This window comes from Lissotriton vulgaris, chromosome 7, assembly GCF_964263255.1.
Source record: "Lissotriton vulgaris chromosome 7, aLisVul1.2, whole genome shotgun sequence".
Lineage (NCBI taxonomy): Eukaryota > Metazoa > Chordata > Amphibia > Caudata > Salamandridae > Lissotriton > Lissotriton vulgaris.
Window position 1 is genome coordinate 608043066 of NC_141695.1, and position 21120 is coordinate 608064185.

At 44.4% G+C, this 21120-nt stretch overlaps 1 protein-coding gene across 2 annotated transcripts in view; it reads right to left on the reverse strand.

Annotated features, from left to right (window-relative positions):
* MYO15B (myosin XVB) overlaps nucleotides 1–21120 on the reverse strand; it is a 961787-nt gene that overhangs the window by 406440 nt on the left and 534227 nt on the right. For both annotated transcript variants that reach the window (XM_086930750.1, XM_086930751.1), the window contains 2 exons: nucleotides 15343–15402; nucleotides 14434–14509 (listed from right to left, as the gene is read on the reverse strand). In XM_086930750.1, the coding sequence (XP_086786876.1) occupies nucleotides 14434–14509; nucleotides 15343–15402 (136 nt within the window). The remainder of the gene's footprint in view (nucleotides 1–14433; nucleotides 14510–15342; nucleotides 15403–21120) is intronic.

Here is a 21120-nt window from a genome sequence, read left to right on the forward strand (position 1 = left end):
AGAAGCAACAGTCACTTATAGTGGAAGTTCTGCAATGCTTCTTCAATGTAATTCAGTGCAGATTGATTTTATATATTTAAGTGAAAGATAACTTGATAGCTTGAGGTTCTGTAAAATCTGCCTCGTCCTGTTATATTATGGTTCCGTCACGATTTTGGTGATGTTGTACCGTATTTAGCAAGTACGGCTAATATGGAGTGAATTCGTCATGTTAACTAGCGAGTTCATTACGTATTCAGAGACTTTGTCTCGAATATGGGTTCCATTTTGTTCGTGCCTCCATTTTGGTGTTGGCATCACGTAGGCCCATGGAGGTATCTAGATGAACGAAGTTGCATGGGCTTCGTTGTTCATGCACTTATTAACTAAGCCTTTTCTTGACTCTAAGGTGCATTGTAAGGAACTGGCCTCTTTATCTGAAACTGACCCTTTACGCGGCCAATTTCCTTGGTTGATTGCTATCTGAGATTGCAAGTCAAAGTTCAGGACATCGTTAGTTTTTAGCTTTTCTACACATGCCTTATCTTGCTCGTTATCTATCATTGTTTCCTTTTTATGTTCCTTCGTTACATGCATTGTGCTTTCAATTATGGATTTGCCCGGCTTGTGGAAATTGAATTTGGGACATCCTAATAATTAACTTGTGGGGTTGGTACAATGTAAAGTGAGCCTTTTTGGAATGTGATAATGTATAGAAATGTGTTTCGATTGGTCAGAATTTGCTGCAGTGGGTGTCCATTTGTAATGTGAATATTGTGTATAAATACTGATGTCTTGCTCTACAAAATTGAGCAGTTTCTTGAATTGTACACCGTGTTGTGTTGCTGGGATTACTGCTACTAGCTGCAGCTAATAAATTTGATCTCTGACGCCACCTAGAAGTATTCTGTGTCTCTGTTTGCCAAGTCAGGAGAACCCGAAGACTTTGGGCGTGTCCCTGGCGCCGCTGGGTTCTAAAAACCCGGTTCTTCAGTTGGCGCCCAACGGTGGGGCGACTTCAGCGGTACCGGTCCAAGCCCAAGGATCGTGAGGAGCCACGTGAGGAAATTCTGGAGGAAGGCCGCCACTTCATCGACCCCTGCATGTCGACGTGGACCAAAAGTCTTTGCTGCGAGGCTTCCCGCTTTCCGACGGCTACGAAGGACTGCTGCCCTGACTGTCGCCCTGTCTTGGACCCTCGATAGATGCTTTGTAGAGCGAGACGATAGACGGTCTTCTGGTGACGTGACAGATATTTTGCTCCCACGACTTTGTTTGGTTCTTTGTTTGGTTCTTTGTTTGGTTTTTTGGTTTGATTCTTGGTATGGTTTGATTCGGCCACTGCAGTAATCGAAGCCGAGGGGCTCGTATATTTGCGAGAGTATTGATAGTTGATAACCCCTTGAAGTTTGAAGCTAGATTAGTGAGCTATAAGATGCCTGGTCTTAGCAAAATTAGGAAATGGTTTAGTTGTTGTTGCAACAAGGATTCCCGATTGGAGAACTCGTGTCCGATACCTCCGGTTGGAACTCCAACTTATGAGCTGTATTCAAAACACGGAGTGGGTCCTATCACCTATAATGAGGTATGGATCCGCTATACTAGGAAAGATGGTGTCTTACGATGACCCCAACATGGTAGTTTTGAATCAAATATTTTAGATAACCTAGAAGTTGTGCTATTTAAGAAGAAAGCCCGGCCGGCAATGTTTGACTCTTTCCGCCTTTGGCGTTAGGAAGCCAAACAGCGAGAAATTAAGCAAGCAAAGAGAGATAGCAAAGATAAGAATATGTCAGTGCTACAAGCAGCTAGGCAGTTTAAGGAAGATGGAGAAGAGCGTGCGAGTGAAGTCTTAGATAGACAGCGTTGCATGGCTATCGATAAATGTTATCCGGCCTTGCCGCCTTCCCTTTCAAAAGTGAATGAAGATCCTGAAAAAGATCGTTTGATCTCTCATTTACTGAGATTACCACCTCCTTATGTGCAGGGTGCTACTGCGCCTCCATTACCCCTGGTTGTTGCACCTCCTGCTGTTCAGCCTCCTACTGTTGTTCAGTCACCCATTGTTACATAGATGGTTCTCCCTTCTACGGCGCAACCCCCTCCAGGGTCGCCGACTTTGCTACCAGCTTTGTCTCAAACTCCTTTGCCTTCTACTTCTGTATCTACGACTTTTGCTCCTCTTGTTCCTACGTCTCTTTTGCCTCAAAATACTCTTTCTCCTGTTCTTATGGCTACTTCTTCTCCTTCTGCTTGAAAACGAATGACTGAGACTGTTGGTAATCTCTTGTCTCAACTCTTTGGGTCATTGAATATGACCCCTGTTTTTGAACGTAGACAGAGTCGTAGTCAGTTTCCTAGTCCCGAAGAGCGGACAGTGTTGGATCTTTTGGCTCGAAGATGGGTTTTAAATGCTTCGAGGTATAATTTGCAAGCGATTATGGATGTTTTCTTTCAGTGGGAACCACCGAAGCAAAGGTATGTGTTTGATATGATGTGTACTTTTCTTCGTCAGGAATGGGAAAATAATGAGTTGGCTCCGATTCCGCAGGAAGTGCTTGATGTTCAGTCAGATTTTGCTCAAGGGACGATAGTGGAGTCCGATGTTACAGATGCTGTAGAGACGATACTTGTCTTCAGGTCTAGGCTACCGCCTCAGACATTGTACGAACCTGATTCCTCGGTTAGGAGAAAAGTGAAGCAGTATCCCATGAGAGAAGTTCCCCCTGTATGATAGAGGCAGTTCAGGCTAATGTAAATTTGGGTATTCAAGCTGAGCCAGCTCATTTTCAGCGAGTATGGGAACATGTCCCTTGGAAAAGATCAGAGGTCTTGGCTCTTAAGCAGACTTTACCTGACCCACGTAAAAATCCTGCTGGTTATTACAAAGAGTTGTCTCAGACAGTTGAAGCGTGTATCATGAATTTAGCTGACATCGATATGTTGATGGGTAATGTAGTCCCTCAACCTTTGTGGGCGAAGATTCGTCATGAGAATCATGCTGCTGAATTAGGTGATACCTGGGCGAATATTGTTGCTGCATATGGTAGACAGGAGGGAGGTGCTAAACCTAAACCTTTAGTTTCAGAATTACCAGGTAGAATTATTAATTTGATGAAAACGATGATGCCCGCTTTACAAGTGAATTGGGATAAGTTAGCAGCATGTAAGCAGAAGAAAGACGAGAGTGTATCTGATTTCTTCACTAGGTTTGAAGAGACGTTTATTGATCATAGTGGTCAGGATATGAGCACCGAAGGTGGTCAAAGGTTGTTTGTGGATAAATTTGTCTTTAATTTGCTTCCCGAACTTTCTAATAAATTAAAGGACTCTGAGAGTTCATGGGCTGTTTCTTCGTCGGCCCAGATATTGGCTACTGCACAATATTACGAGAATAGGGATAAAGATGAGAAGGATAAAGTAGAGAAGAAAATGAAAGAGTTAAAGACGAAAGTTCTTTTGCAGCAAGCTTATCCACCTTGTCAGAATCAGCCTCAGTTTCAGCAACCTCCACAATTTCAGAGATTGTTACAGAAGCCTGAGCCCTATGCTCCGCGATTCTTTCCTGGCCCTAATCAGTGTGCTTATTGCAGAGAGGAAGGTCATTACAAGAATAGTTGCCCGGCTTTGTTACAGCGTGCAAATGGTGTACCTAGTCAGAGAAGTTGTGGTAGTTTTCAGCAAGCTCCTAGGGGTAGGGGGCGTGGTGTGATCTCCCAGAATGAACGTTCCTCTTCCCTACAGAATTCTGCAAATTATTTTGACAGACAGAATGTTCCGAGTGGTCAGTCTGCCCAGTATTATGTTTGAGGATTACTATGTCGAAGGTGAGAGTTCTGGTTATAATGATCGATAGGACAGCCAAGGACAAAGTGAGGGAGTAGTGTCAGTTCCAGTAGACCAGAGTGGACCTTATGTTGAAGTGAGTACATCAGGTGTGGTAGAACCTTTTCTTTTGGATACTGGTGCGATGAAGAGTTCTATTATGCACTCTAAACTTCCTGGCGCACCTTTGTCTGGCTTGACCAATGTTTCAGTAGGAATTTCAGGCCCCCAGTTCGTAATCCGGTTTCTAGTCCTTTGTCCCTTTCCATTGGCCCTTGTGAATTGGAAGCTCCACTTATTCTAACGACTGGTTGTGGTGAGAATCTGTCGGGTTTGGACTTGCTGAAAAGATTGTATGCGACCTTGCATTGTTCTCCTTCAGGATTACAACTTACCCTTGGTAAGAAAGTGATTTCTCCAATGTATTTGTCGAAGGATTGTTTGCCACTGGAATTGCGTTCGCTTCCTGATACACTTTGGGCCACAGGTCCAAATGATGTTGGTCTTTTGCAGATTCCTCCGTATGTTGTTACGCTTAAGTCGAATGCTAGGTTGCCTCGTATTCCACAATACAAGATTTTGAGCGATGGTGAGAGAGCTCTTTTAGCGATTGTCGATGATCTGGTTGAGAAGGGTGTAGTTGAGGAAACGAGAGGTAATGTGTGTAACTCCTGTTTTGCCTGTCCTTAAACGTACTGATGCTTCTCATCCACCTGTGTACCGGTTTGTGATTGACCTTCGAGAGGTCAACAAGATTGTGGTGCCCCAGTTTCCTGTGGTACCTGATATCACTGCTTTGTTGACTTTGATTCCTGCTTCGGCAGCTTGGTTTTCTGTCATCGATTTGAAGAATGCTTTCTTCAGTATTCCTATTGCTGAGGAGAGCAGGGATATTTTTGTGTTAAATGTCTGGGAAAAGAAAATGGTCTAAGGAGGGTGTGTGTGTGTGGTGTATCAAATGTTAGTATAATAGGGTTGTGATCAGATGTTATTCGGGGACCTACCTCCATTGTACTGTTGTTGAGAAGGTTAGGACTGGCAAAAGCCATGTCTAGCCGAGAGCCTAGCTTATGAGGAGCCGAATAGTAAGTGTTGCCAGGAGAGTTTGAATATAAATATCTCCACGCATCTTTAATGTTATGAATGCGGCTAAATTCTATGATTGAGGCTCTGGTTTTCCGCATCCGTTGATAGCTCCTAGGTTTAGTGGTATCTAATTGATAATCCATGATGCAATTGAAGTCCCCCATTATAATGAGCTCTCCATCCCAATCTAATAGTTTTACATTCAGATTGTCAAAAACCTTGGGTTCATCCAAATTTGAGCCATACACCACACAGACAACATAATTGTGATTTTCAATGCTTAAGTGGGCAATAGCCCATCTACCGTCTTTATCATGGCTGGTTTGCAAGATTTCAGCTTTAAATAGTTTATCTTTAAGGATTGCTACCCCTCTAATTGAAGCCCCAAAGATTGAGCAGCTAACAATATCGTATCCGAATTGACAAAGTAATTTTCTATCCTTGCCAGCAATATGGGTTTCAGACAGCAGTATGAGATGGGGGTTATATAATCTCAGCTCTTCTGTGACCAGACGTCGTTTATTTTTACTGTTTAGCCCCGCTACATTGCAGGCAAGGCACTTTATTTTATGCATTTAAAAGCAGAGTAACCATAATAGAAAAAAACAAGTGGATATTCTTCCATGTGCGTATTTTTCATTGACGTTAGATCCGGTGGCTAGAGCGTTGCCAAGTTGTCTGAGAGCTACAGCGGCTGCTGCTGTTTCTATCCGACAGTCTGCTGGTTTGGTATTGGATAATACGCTGATTGTGATGGTCCCACATGCAGTGGATACCTTATTAAACAGGATTAAGACACAGCACCCTACTAGTGCACGTCTGTCAGGTTACGAGTTGACATTGTTGGCTAGTCATGTGCACATTAAAAGATGTAATGTGTTGAATCCAGCTACATTATTACCTATCTTTACAGAGACGGATCTTCAGGAACAGCATGATTGTTTTCTTCGTACAGAGGAAGAAACGAAAGCTAGATTTGACCTAAGGGATACTCCCCTTACGGATGTTGATGGTACGCTGTGGGTAGATGGTTCGTGTTTTAAGCTTCCGAATGGTGAGACGACTGCAGCGTATGCTATCACAACCTTACATACAGTTGTTGAGACAGCACGCATACCACAGAATTCTGCGCAAGCAGCAGAGTTGATTGCACTGACTAGAGCGTGCGTGTTGTCAGAAGGAAAGCGAGTGAATGTTTACACCGATAGCCAGTATGCATTTGGTGTTGCCCATAGTTTTGGGCGTTTGTGGAGAGAGCGTGGGTTCCTTACTTCGCAACAACCTAACAATGGTTGTTGCCAGACGCGTATGTGCTCCCAGTGGTTACTATGGCTCATGGAATGGCTCACATCAGTTCGAAGGGAATATGCAAGTTGTTGGCTCCAGTTTGGCAGAATGCTGGAATTACGAAATGTGCAGAGAACGTGGTGAAACATTGTATGATTTGTCTGAAGTATAATCCTGGCAAGGGAACTCCAACTCCAGCTGGTCATTTTGCTCCTCCAACGTATCCGTTTGAAGTGATACAGTTAGACTACATTCACATGGAGAGATGCAATAACTTGAAGTATGTCCTTGTGGTTGTTTGTGCCTTTTCCAGATGGATAGAGGCTTACCCCCTAAAGGATAATACTGCCTTGTCTACAGACAAGGTTTTGCTCAAAGAGTACTTCCCTAGGTATGGTTTGCCGAGAATTGTATGGTCGGACAATGGGAGTGAATTTGTGGGTCAAATCATGAAGAAAGTGTGTTCTGGTTTGGGAATAAATCAGAAGTTCCATGCAGCAAATCACCCCCAGTCTGCTGGACTTGTTGAATGTTACAATGGTACCTTGAAGCTGAAATTAGCTAAGGTACAAGCGAGCACTGGTCTTACATGGCCGAATGCCTTGCCGTTGGCTCTTTTGTCAACAAGGATGACAGTACATTCTCGTATGGGACTTAGCCCATATGAAATTGTGTTTGGTCGCCCGGCCAATGTTTGGGGTGTGCCTCGTCCTAAAGAATACAGCAGTATTGAGTACCCTATGTTGGTGGATTACTTACATGACTTGACTGCTAAATTACGTGTTCTCCACCAACAGGTCTATGACAGTTTGCCGACAGCTACTACAGATCCAGGACATTCAATCGTACCTGGACACTACGTTTTGGTCAAGAACTTCCAGCGTACCAAGAATTTGGAACCCTGATGGACTGGTCCTTACTTAGTCCTTTTGGTTACTAGAACCGCTGTTAGAGTAGTCGGCAAAAAGAACTGGGTGCATGCCACCCACTGTAAAAAAGTTCCTTTGCCTTTACCGTATGATCAGTGGGTGAGGGATGGTATAGCTGATACAGATTGCGAGAGAGTTCCCACATTCGTGCCTTTTAGTGATGCTCATTTGACATGGACACGGTCAGAACGCGAGGATGATGATGTTCTGCAAGCTGCTGTGCCTCCTCATCTAAAGATTGACACCACCAATCCGGAACTTTTATTTAAGGATCCAACTTACCTGATAAAGAACGTTACGATTTGAGGCCAAGAAAGCCTGTTGCTATGGACAAATAAAACCGCATTTTTTTATATAGTGAATTACACCTTGTCAGATCAAGAGACTTTTTTCCTTTTTCCTTTTTCGAGTCACCATCCAGACTCAGCTGCAGGGTCGCGGTACAGCCTTAAGGGGTGAGCCACGCATTGACACAAGGTCTGTGGTTCAGGGTCGTTAGTGCGATCTTGGCGCACACTTAAGTAAAGAAGGTAATAGCCGTGAGCAGCACGTTAGAGGATGGAGTTTTTTGAGTCTGATAAGTGTGTTAGGAAAGTGGATTCTAAAGTCCGAATATGTATATTGATTCGTAGCAAATGTTTTTTAATAATGTGTTTTCTTATGCTTGTGAATATTACGTTAGCTTGTGTGGGTTGGATTTTCTATATCACACAATTGCCGCTTACATCTACCTCCCAGCCTACTTTTTCTTTTTCTACTGTTTCTCCACATGAGTTTCATACGTTACCTGAACATGAACAGACACGAAGATCAGAATTTGTGAACAATTCGTTTATACAAATGTTACATCAGCATCAGTTAGTCATTAATACCACGAATTGTTGGGTGTGTGGTCTTATGCCACATACTACACATAAGGGAATGCCATATTTGGTTTTGCCTTTTTCACCTAATGGGTCAGTTTGGACACTCCAATCAATGTTTATCTATGCGAATGAAGCCTCTTCTGTACATTCTGTCAAAGACAATGCGAGTAATAATGCCTTGATAGGAGGAGGAGCCAAGATGGCGACGGGTGAGGACGTGTAGGCTCCCGGCTCCCGCGGCTACCTATCCTCCGTCCCGGAATCCTGATCCCTATCCTGTCCTAGTTGGCGGCGGAATGTGCGCTATGTTGTGCAGGCTTGTTTCGTCGTTCCCGCGCCTCTCAGCTCGCCCGGCAGCCGAAGATATTTGACCGGAGACTTTGAGCCCTGGCCCCGAGACGACGCCGCCGACCGTCCCCGAGCCTGGTAGACTGCGGAGCGGCCGTCCTGCCCGCGATCCGTTGCCGATGAGGGGGTGGCTGCTTCCCCTCGAGCTGAGCTCTTGGTAGTATCGCCTGCTGTGGTAAGCCGTGATCGGCGCCCTGTGCTTCATCACCCCTCGAGGAGCCCTGCAAGCTACGCGTCTTTGTTTGAGACGGGTGGCAAGAAGACCGGACACACGGCCATATTGTGACTGTGCTGAATGCCTACACCCGCGGCTCGGTGAGGCGGCCTGCGGTGCTGCAGCCCTTAGTTTTGGCCGCGCAACTTCCATCGCTTCTCCGGGCTTGCCGCCCTGTGCTGTGGACAGTTGCACTGTTTTCAACTATCAACTTCCCCCGTGCCTCGATCGCCAGGATGAGCGCCATTGCCTCAGAAACTGGGGGCGGACACCCGTCCCAGTCTACTGGATATGTAGCCCGCCGAGCACTGGGGTCCAATTTGCTCGTTCCTCTCCGGGAACATGACTGCGAGAGTCTCCTGCCGCCGCTCTCCTACGGATCTATCCTGGCCGTTCTCACTGAATTGAGGACTGAAATGTGTGTGGGTTTTCGAGCGCTGGGTGAGCGCTTCGACACAATGGCGGCTGACCTACGGAGGGATCGTGCTGCGGAGGGCCGGCCACTTCTGGGTCTCTCCTCATCTGCACCTACGGGGGAAGCTGTGCCTTGCTTTCCTGGCGGGGGAGACACGGCCACTTTAGCCTTTACGGACGCCTGCCACCGGCCGACCAGTGCTTTGACCTGTGAGACTTTGTTTCCCTTGGCTCCGGGACTTCTAACTCTGCCGCCTGCAACAGTGTTGCAGCCTCATGCCCGGGACTCGCAACAGCTGGCCCCCCCGGCGGATTTCTTATTGTTGCCTTTATCCAGCGCTCCGGATACTCCACATTTCCCCGATGGACTGCGGAACTTCATTGATACGGACGTTGGACATATTGGTGACGTTCTATTGATGCTATGTGTGAATGTTTCACTCTCCTTTGCAATGCGGCCATGTTGGTTCTTTGTTTTGATGGGGGCGGGCCTTCTTCATGGGCTCCATTTTGAGATCTGTCCGAGGTCGGGTCAGGGCTAGGTTTCTTCTTGTGCTGCCGGTTGTTTAGCTGATTGGACCGGGATTAGAGGTGGCACGCATTGGTTTCAGTCGCACACGTTATAATGTCCATCCCTGCCTGCTTTCGTGTTACTGTTTACTTCTTAATAATTGCATATTGCGTGGGGATTGTGGATTTGACTGGGGGGCTGGGAATGTTTGAAATGGCTCCTCCTCCCGCTTCATTTGTAGCTTTTGAGAGTCGCAGATTAGAACGGTCTAGTCTCACTCTCTATATTTCAAAGTGATTTTTATTCTTTTTCCTTTTTTCTCCTTTCTTCTCTTTTCTTTCTTGAACTGCATTTCGGGTTCTTTATGGGGCGACAGACACATTGTCGGGGGGGGTAGGCCGTAGCCTCCGCTTGGTGTAGGGTGGGGGGGTATATTTTAATTTCTTTTAATTTCTATGGGCCTTTTTCTTATTTTTCTGCGCTTTCTCACACTGTTTTCTTTCTGGGTCTGTGATAGGGGATAGTTGGGAGTGGGCGGCGCTGGGAGTGGCACGAGCGTTGTTCCTGTTGCCTGCTTTGTTATTCTATTGTATTGCCACTCTGAAGGGGTGTTCCATGTAATTGATGCTAGTATTCCTGTTGCCTACTCATGTGGACTTAATGTACGGACTCGGATCTCCTTTGTACCTATCCTACATTGTTTTCTAGATTTAAAATTAAAATTAACCTCCATTGTTCCTTAGGCGTGATATCCAATATTCTCCAGTGTAACTGATGACTAATTGCTTATCGAGATTGTCAACTATTGCGTCTTCGTATTGCTTGCACTTGTGCTCAACCAGTCTTCGTGGCCAGCCTCAGGGTTGTGGGCCTGTATTTGTACTTTTGTGGATGCACCAATAAAGGTTTTCAAAAATTTAAAAAAAAAAAAAAAAATAATGCCTTGATACAGGGAATAGTTGATATGATTAGAGATATCGATGCGTATAACGCTATCCCCAAAGATGAGGTACGGGCATATGTCGGTTGGAATAAAACGATATATAGTGTTAGTTTGACGGAGAAAGAAAGACAGCGAAGGTCTCCTCCGATTTGGGTTGTACCCCACCGTGGTCATCTTTGTTTGCAAGGTAATGGTCAGAATCCGAGAGCTCAGCTTAGTAAGAGTGTGTGTGTTCACACATACGTTTATACGTCCCAGAAATCTCCTCCGTTTGTGCCAGCCAAAGGCACGTATTTTGTCTGTTATGACAGAGCATATACATGGTTGCCGTCTGATTTTTCAGGTACATGTTATGTAGCGTTTTTGCTTCCCCCTACATACACAGCTGCTTTTGACTACCATAAGACAAGATTTGGTAGAGGTGTTATCGATGCAAAAGATACTGTCGCACAAGAAGCTGGAGACTTCTTTAAGGGTTTCCTGCCCTTTTGGGGTCCTATCGCTAATAGTAGGAATATTCGTCAGCTTACGAGAGTGGTTGAGGCCACTATATATGAGACTGCAGGTGCCCTTAGCAATATTACAACTGAGCTTCAAGTGGATCGCCTTATGACATTACAGAACCGCTTTGTTCTAGATATTATACTTGCTGATAGAGGTGGGGTATGCAAATTGATCGGATCTAGTTGCTGCGTTTTCATACCAGATAATGCCCGACAGTGTACCAAGCCATCCAGAAGTTGCGTAAGTCTGCTGAATCTATACATGTAGATGAAGGTAATTGGTCGTTGATGGGATGGTTATGGGAATTGCTGTCCAAATGGGGATGGAAGATTCTGATGTTCCTTGGTATGGCGTTAGCTATCCTTTTCTCGTGTTGCCTATGCCTCCAGTGTGGTCCCGCCATTTGTAGTCTTTGTGCAACAATCTGTGTGAGAAGACCCGTCCCGAGAGAAGTGAAGGCTAATAAGATGATGTTACAGCAACACCTTGATGACCTGATGAGAATAGACATAGACCTGGATTCAGACTGACGTGAGTTTAGGTTATTGCCTACGTAATGGCAAAAGGAGGGTCTGAGGTTCTGCAAAATCTGCCTTGTCCTGTTATATTATGGTTACGTCACGATTTTGGTGATGTTGTACCGTATTTAGCAAGTACGGCTAATATGGAGTGAATTCGTCATGTTAACTAGCGAGTTCATTACGTATTCAGAGACTTTGTCTCGAATATGGGTTCCATTTTGTTTGTGCCTCCATTTTGGTGTTGCCATCACGTAGGCCCATGGAGGTAACTAGACGAACGAAGTTGCTTGGGCTTCGTTGTTCATGCACTTATTAACTAAGCCTTTTCTTGACTCTAAGGTGAATTGTAAGGAACTGACCTCTTTATCTGAAACTGACCCTTTGCGAGGCCAATTTCCTTGGTTGATTGCTATCTGAGATTGCAAGTCAAAGTTCAGGACATCGTTAGTTTTTAGCTTTTCTACACATGCCTTATCTTGCTCGTTATCTATCATTGTTTCCTTTTTATGTTCCTTTGTTACATGCATTGTGCTTTCAATTATGGGTTTGCCCGGCTTGTGGAAATTGAATTTGGGACATCCTAATAATTAACTTGTGGGGTTGGTACAATGTAAAGTGAGCCTTTTTGGAATGTGATAATGTATAGAAATGTGTTTCTATTGGTCAGAATTTGCTGCAGTGGGTGTCCATTTGTAATGTGAATATTGTGTATAAATACTGATGTCTTGCTCTACAAAATTAAGCAGTTTCTTGAGTTGTACACCGTGTTGTGTTGCTGGGATTACTGCTACTAGCTGCAGCTAATAAATTTGATCTCTGACGCCACCTAGAAGTATTCTGTGTCTCTGTTTGCCAAGACAGGAGAACCCGAAGACTTTGGGCGTGTCCCCGGCGCCGCTGGGTTCTAAAAACCCGGTTCTTCAAGCTTGAATTCATACATCCATTCATCCATCCACACCCAGCCTCTTTTCGCCAGTGGTGCCTGATGTTTCTATCAGATGCAAGTGTTTAACTGGAGCTGGTACATGAGCAAAGCTGCAGAATATTTTGCCATGTACCATGCTTAGGACGCCAGATGAACAAAAGCAGAGCTAACAAACAATATGGTTTACTGAATGTAATGATGCAAGCCAAATTCTTAATATTTCAGAACAAAGAGCTTACATTTGTCCAGAGCGTCTTGAAACTCAGAGATCACTTTTTCCATTTCTTGATATGCCACTGGTAAAACTAAATGATGGTTGGGAGGTGAATTCAGATGAAAAAAAGTCTTTTATAAAGGAGGCCTATGTATGGTACTAGCCAGAGAGCTAGACACATCCTCTTTGACTGCTATATTTATGACTCTAATAATGAATGGGGTGAAGGCAGAAAGTTTATGTTTGAGTATCCACGCACAGATTTGGTCAAATACCGACATTGGAGGTTTACGACTGGTTGAAATTATTCCATTGTATTCTTCCGAACATGGCTGAAACCGTCAGTTTCTCAAGCGGCGTAATGAGGTAAGTCACTCTGCTTGCACCGACTTTTAGCACCGGCCTTTGTCCCATGCTGTAAAATCAGCGCAATCAGCACCAAGCGCAGTACAAGAGGGCGCAGCTTCTTTCTGCAGCTCGAGTAGATGTTCTACTTGAGTGGCAGATTCCTCAACATGAGCAGCAGGTTTCTCAACACGAGTGGTAGCGACCTGCTGCAGCCGCCCGCGTTGAGGAATCTCGCCAGGAGGTGGTATAGCGTTGGATTTTCCTTGCTTGTGCTCGCCAACTTAACAGTGGCGAGCCGTACGAGAGAGGAAGAGCCCCGCTTCACACCAATCTGCACAGTTTTTCAGAACTCTGCGCTCTACACAGTGCGTAGAGTGGGAAAAACTCTGCAAACTGCAAGCGAGCGGAGTTTACTGCCCAGGCCTAGTTCTTTTTCATTGTTACTAGCATTATATGCAGTCAGTGAATTACAAGAAGCACTAGGTTCGCCAGTTGCCTAAATACTTTGCTATTTAACTTAGAATTAAGATATTTGCCAAGACTATGACGTCACATTAATCCTACATAGGAGCAGATGAAACAATGTGATTGGCAGGTGCTAGTAGAATATGTTCTGTTTTGAAAAGTATTTTGAGGGGTCAGTATTTTTTCTTCAAGCATGCCATTTTTGCTAAAGGAAGCAGTAGGGACTAAGAGTAAGAATTTTAAATAATTGACCAACTGTAGTGCACTACACAGCCTGAATGTCTTGGAGTGGGTGGGGTGTTTTCTGCACACATAGAAATATATGATGTTCCTACCTAGAAGAAGTGTTGTGTCCTGAACTAGGTTGCTTTTTGTGCACATTCCACAGGCTGCCTTTGCTCTATTTGATTAGATGAAATATATTACTATGTTTGCATATTTATTCACGTGGAAATAATTCTAAAAAGAACACTGAAAAATATAATGCAAGCCAAATGAAGCCACAATGAAAGAGTTTACACCATGAACCAACCACAAGAAAGGGCCACCAAGAATACAAAAAGCCATCTTGAACACATAAACAGAGCAAAGAAGCCCCCGAAGTTAATAGAGTCTCAGTTTTGAAAAACAAACCCACCAGGATGTGAAGAAGTGTATTGCCATAACCATTATAGATGTGAACTATGCAGGATCTCCCCCAATGAAACAAAAGCAACAAAAAACTTCTATAAATGAACAGTTGTGCCATGAGAGATTTTCAAAATGTAACCCCGGCAGTCAGATGGTGAACACACTTAATTAGTAATTTACAAAAAGAGACTAAAAAGACTGGTAAGAAAGCAAGAGGATTTCTCTATAGGCCAGGACCTTTGAAAGTCCAGGGCATTTGGGCAGAGTCTAAACATGTTAGGAGTGATTGATTTTGCTCTAGTCCCACTCCCAGTCAAAATCCCAGCTCACGTGCATTTCCCAACCATCATTCTATTGTGAAATATTCTAATTTCCATTTCCCTATAAAGCATATGGTCTCTAATAATCTAAAGGCAGCACTTACCCAACAAGTCTTTCATTTTGCGTCTCTCCTCTTTTGAGATTCGGAAGCACGACTCTGAATAGGTATCCCGCATGATCTAGAGGAAAGACATAAGAAGGTAAGTGTGGTTGCATACTGCACTGGAGAGGACAGCCATGGGTTTTACATACTTAGTGATCATTCCCTATCATTGTGAAATTTTGGTGGACTTATTGTGTGAGTTGATAGTGGAGGAAGGCATTGGATTGAAAGGATTGGAGCTTGAAGTCCTTGAAAGGCAGTGTAAATGTGTTTCGAAGCCCACAAGTGTGTCACAGACCTTATTAGCAGAGTGAGAGGGAAGTTCAGACTTCATTCCCACTCTTTGTGAGTCTCTCAGCTGAGATTACCAGCACATGATAACAGAAAGAACAGAAGAGAGAGATGGAGAGAGGATAAAAGACCTCTGCAAAGATACAACAAACATTAGCTACTCCCACTAGGCTATCTCTTATTGGCTGGCAATGTTCTCATTCCACAAGTCTCCTTAAATGGAAAAACAAAAGGGTTATTGATCTACTTTTGGATGCATCCTTGATGCAGCTCACACGTGTCGAATTTTGGGACAGTAATCTCTCAATTTCTCTGTTTTCTGCGCATGATGAAAAAACCTCTCTCAACATTTTTTGATCTGCAAGCTAGGACCAACTGTTACAATCTTCCTAGGAGTAGTCAAGTTCCCAGCAGACTTGGACTGCCTGGGTACAGAAAGGGGTTATGATTTGGGAAGCTAGATAAATGTCAGCTGAGAATATCCGATGACGGAGCGCACTGGAGCGTTTGATCAGGGAAAAGATGTAGGAGGAGGAACCCACTTAAAGACTGTTGGAAGTCTAGAATCATCATGGAGATGAGTGAAACAGATGTAAGATCTAGATGAGACTAACTTACTTGTTCGCACAGTAGATTCAGGCAGTATGGTTGGGTGAATTTCTCTCGTGGGTAAAAGACCTGCATTGAAAGGAAACAATGATTGTGAGAGTTGGGCCATCAGTGGCTGATGTGATATAAATGGCAAAAGGATATTTAAGCAACAGCAAGCAGTAGCACAGAAAATAGGTGAGGTTAGACAGCAGGTGTCAGGCACATTCAGACTCATGATCTACCTGCTCCTTGCATGTATGTCTTACAGGTCTCCTTGCTAATTCTTGCTCATATTGCCCACACCGCTGGCTGAGAATAAGGAGGGGGTCCTTTTGAAATGATGTCTAGCGTCTTCTGTCTATAGCCTGGGCAGCCTGCCCCCACGCAATTGTAATGTGGTCCACTGACGAGGCTCAGATGGACTTTGTTAACCCCTAAATCTGAAGACTGACGGTGCAGCCCTAGTGATGGGAGGGGCAACAACTAGGACAAGCTTGACATCTGCAGGTTTCTGACCTACCTTTGAGGTGATAATTCAGGACGTGTCTTCTCAAACATAGCTCTTTTCTCTGAAGTCCCTTCTAGGATTCTTTGTTTAAGTGGTAAAGTCACTAAATGTGTTCCAAGGAAAGTAAGCGAAGCCAGATTTAGACAAATATAGAGCCATTACCTCTTCTCCGCTAAGCACTGAAATGAATCCCTCCCATAGCAATCCAAACAAAACCTTTTCAGTGTCAGGGCATACAAAACATGTGTCATTAATGTTCTGGACTTTTTCAAGACATCCAAAAAGATATTTGGCCATTCGTCTGTCAGTGGTATGTATCAGTGGTATGTACTCTGGGGAATGATATTTTTAGAAGCAGGGCAGATAAAGCCCCCACTGTGAATTATATATGGCTGTTCATTTGTGCCTACCTAAAGCTGTGAACATATAGAAATAAGCACTGGCATAGCCAATAGGTCTCGTCTTTGGGGCCTTATAAGTATTTAGTTATGCAGCACAATTTCCTTGGTGCAACAACATCAATTTTGCTTGGCTAAGCACTTACAAGGTTCCTAAGACGAGGCCTATTGGCTATGCCAATGCTTGTTGCATCTGTTGCTGCTGCTGCCTACTTCGGGCCTGGAGAAACCCAACAAGGGAGCAATACTTGCTTTCTTTGCACTGCACCCAACCCAGCAGAGGGAGAAGCAAAATACAGAGCAGCGCAGAGATTTCCAATGAAAGATTTTACCTCAAAGAAGTGGCTGGGTTTCCTCTTGAGGGACAGGTAAAGGTGGACTATTGCCATGAACAGAGCTTCTGCTGGGGTGGTGGGGACGTGACGCCATAGCTCAGCTCACAGCCAGGAGTCTCTGGATCTTACACTGTGGTGATAAAAATGTCGAAGCGTGCACTAGCCAATCCCAATGTTATTAACGCCCTTTCGGAACCTCCTGCAGCCTTTGTTTATTCCCTCTTCGGTTCCGGGTTTTTATAAGTCTGCTCAGCTGCTGGCGGGGCCCACAGAGGGCCATTTAAACACAACCCAGGTGTGCCTTCCACTCTGCATGCTCACAGAGGCCCAGCGATTTTACTAGTTATAAACTAGAAGGGAACAAGGGAGGGGAGGGAGGGACCAACGGACACCACTTGCATAAAGCGGGCATTGATGGCCTGAACCACCAAACTCTGGGAGAGTGCACAAAGCACAGAGGTGCACACCCGGGTCCCAGCTGGGTAAAATGTGGCAGTTTACTTTCGGACTCCCATACGAAGTGATTTGTAGAGAGCAGGGACACGTCCACTTCACTGAACAGCCAAAGACAGGCGATACTACCAGGGTCGTCTTGCTGGCAGCGCGACCCTGCCTAAGCACCCGGTAATGTTTGCCGCATTAGTGACCATGACAGAGTTATTTGTGAACTATTGTTTCGGGTACCTCAGATAGCGGAGTCTTTTAAAAAATATTCAACCCCCCCCGCACCCTCTGTCCCCCAACAGTCTAGACAGCTGTGCATTAGACAAGAGCAAAGAAATGTCTAGCGACGGCGCAGGGTACGAGTCAGAGCACTTCTCTGGAAGGGGATGTGGTGGCGCGACTTTGGAAGTGCAGAACTGCTCTCGGGAAACATTAAAAAGAATAAAACGTTTGAAGAAGGCGCAGTGTAAAGCGATGTACCCAGCCAGTATGCTTTTATTCGACAATACCAATGCACCACGTTCAACACTGACCTGAACCAACATTGCAGTCATCCCACTGGAGTGCCATATGTGGTCTCACTACAAAGTGGTAGGTGTTCAATTTGTTTATTTCAACAGAATTGCTTTGCTACTACGAGATAAAAAAATGAATTGGGTATGAAACAAGCTATGTTGCACACAACCTGACGATCCCTTCGTTTCCATTCTCTATTAACAATTAATTATTGCAAGGAGGCAACTTCTCAATTCTCAAACCATGACGTTTTGGTAACTACGTCGTACTCTTTTATTGGACAGACTGATCAAAATGTTATTTTGACCCACGGGGGGGGGGGAGAAGGATTGAAGATAGATGGAATATAGATGGAAGGATAGATAGATGGATAGAGAGAGGATAGACAGAAGGATAGAAGTTAGACAGATATAACAGGGTCTGTTGAGACAGTGGGGACGCTGTGGACATGTTTCTTAGCCCCATATGGCAGCGCATCTCCCCCTTGCTACTTCACAGATTCTCACTAGTGCGCAGGAGCCGGCACTGCACCCCTGGAAGAAATCAGAAGCACACGCAGCGATATGGATGACTCCAATAATGCAGCAGAGACCGCAGCCCTATTAGCCATGGCAGGATCTTAGTTACCAAGATCATCACAAGATGTATGAGTCAGAACAGTGCTGCGTCGAGGACACAACCTATAAACACACACAGAGCAGTCTGTGTTAAGCAGCCAGAAGGTCCTCTGCCGGACAACACAAACAACAAGAGCGCGCCTCGAGCTGACGAGGCGAGGAGGAGGCAACAGGAGGAGGCAACAGGGGGAGGGGAGAGAGGAGGGGGCCTTCGTTTGTTTCCCTTGCGGGAGCAAGCTTTAAAACCATCTGTTAATTACAAACAGATGGTTTCAAAGCTTGCTCCCGCAAAGGAATCGACAAACGTGCACGTGTTGAAAGCAATGCAACGCGTGCACATTATTGGGGGCAAAACTGAATCGATTACTAAAGGTCTCCTATGCAGCGCATGCGTGCTGCGTAGGCGAGACCTAAAAAGGAAAATGGCCATATGAAGAAATACCAAAGCCAAACTGCTTATGGTTAAACATTTTTCTGAACCCAAAGTTGTGAACAGTAAGGAAAATGGGCATATTGCAATAAAATAATAAAATGTTTCATCCAGGGTCTAGAGAATGATATGCAGAAGAATGCCTTTTGTTCTCACAAACTGTCTACCCTAGATGGAAACTGGACATAAGGAGAGATTTATATCTACAACAATTCTTGACACTACAGATGACCACAAAGCTATGAAACATTGACATGAAAACCAAGGTATCATGTGGAATCTGAAGGCAGTGGAGTGTCAAGCAAGAAAACACACATAAAATAATCTCATATCATCTCAGCCTATCTGTAGTGAGGAGGTCCACGCAGAAAATAGTAATTGAGTAAGATTTCTTCAAGCAGGTAACAGGTAGTATAACAAGTAGTTGAGTTCTGAAGGAGAGCCCCACCAGGAGCAGCCTGTCTGCTGCTCAGCCCATGCATAACTGTCACTTCACCTCTCTGTGTCCTAACATTCCGAGGCTCATCAGACTCCAACATTCTAATGAGTCAGAGCACAGGCATTGGCTGAGCAGGTGGTGGAAAATACATTACAATACATATGCAGGCTACTGCACTATAATTTCAAAGTGACGCTTTCTCTGGCCACTTGGATAAAATGTCTTACCATCTTTTGTTTTCTGACACTGCGAAAAGATCTATTCACAAACCTTAATCAATCAATGGTTTGTTAAGCGCAACTACTCACCCAGATGGGTCTCAAGGTGCTGGGGTAGAGGGGTTGCGCAGTTTCTGAGCACTCACGGAGTATCGACGGAGGCAAAGAGGCCTTACCACGGGCAATGTGGAATGCTTTCCTTTTGCTTTTCTGAAATGTCTTTCTTTAGTTGGTCTGCTTCCTGATTCTACATACTTGGAACACGCAAAGCCATCAGGTAAATTCTGAGCTTCATTGCTTGGTTCCACATCTGACCTTCTTTCAATAGTATTTTAGACCCAATCCATACTATATTGCATAGAAAGAACTGTGCAGAAAGAATCCTCTCTCAACTGCCACTATTTTGTTGGCACTGATCTAGATTACCCCAGAGCACTTAATCTGGGTCTGCCAGCCTATTGTTTCAAACGCTTAAAACAACTGCAAAATGCAACCCATCAAAGTCCCTGTCTGGAGGTTCTCAAATCCCGAGTGACAGCATCATAAACTGTGGCTATGATAGAAGCTGGAAATACCCCTTACTTATACGGACAATTTCAAGTACAGTCTGCACTTTCCCATATAAGCATGTCTACATTTGTGTAGATAAAAGTTGGAATTGTTTGGCTGACAATGCAGATAGTGGAGCCACGCGGACTGCTCCAGCAAAAGGCAAGAGTAAATGTGACCTCAGTGTTCTAAATGAGAGGCAACACCCCTATATTTAAAGAAAAAGCTTGTCGAAAAAGAACAGGTGTTTTGCCTATTTTTTTAATGATTTATTTATTATTTATTTTCATTAACAAACAAAGGTCATGCCACATTGTTTACATTGTGATATACAGCACATATACAATCTCTCATTTGCCAGTCTTCCCCCAATAGATACAAATAGTCATTATCTATTCCTCTCATTAACAGTCCATGTAGTCTCTGCGTGCTCCAGTAGGTTCGCCGTTAGTGGGCTCCAGACATCTTTGGTCCTCGTTGTTGTTGGAAGCTCTTCCTCATATGTTTTCAATGTGTCTTTGCAGTACACCATATTCACTATCCACCTATTATATACAGGCTCTGCCTTACTCTCCCAGTGTATTGCCACTTTCCGTTTGGCTAACAGCAAAGCCACTGCTATGAATTAAGGCTGTTGTGGCTCTATCATTTTTAGCATTCCCAACAATGTCAACCTTTTCCTGTCAGAATTTTTGCACTGAGCCACATCGCCACGCCAGATGTAGAAAATCTGCATCAAGTCTCCCACAATAACAACATCGCTTGTCTTCCCGCAGCGCATATCTATATAGTCGTGCAGGTGCGTAATACTCCTGGTGTAGATATTTGTAATGTATGATTCTTAAGTTCCAATTGGGAGTCAGCATCACAGTTAGAGCACAGCAAATTTCCCATTCCTTGTTTGTCAGGGGCTCTTCTAGAGCTTGATATGATATGATAATGATATGATATAGACATTTAATATAGTGCGTGATTAACTCTCGAAGGAGTATGTCGGAGCAGCACTGCTGAGAGAGGAGAAACGTCCTAAAACAACCATGTCTTCAAACCCTTCTTAAAAGAGCAGAAAGGAAGACTAGGGGGAGTTTGTTCCAATGATAAGGGACTATGTGGGAAAAAGATCTACCCACTGATTTGAGGTTCGAATGCAAGTGATAGTCAGAAGTGCCTTTTCTGAAGACATGAGGCATCTTGTGGGCCGATATGGTTTTAAACGCATGGACAAGTAGGTGGGGCTGGATATATGAATAGCCTTATGTGTCAGACAGCAGAGTTTAACAATGACCCATTTTCTGATTAACAGCCAATGAAGCTTCTGAAGAATAGGGGAGGAAGGGGAACGAAAAGGAAG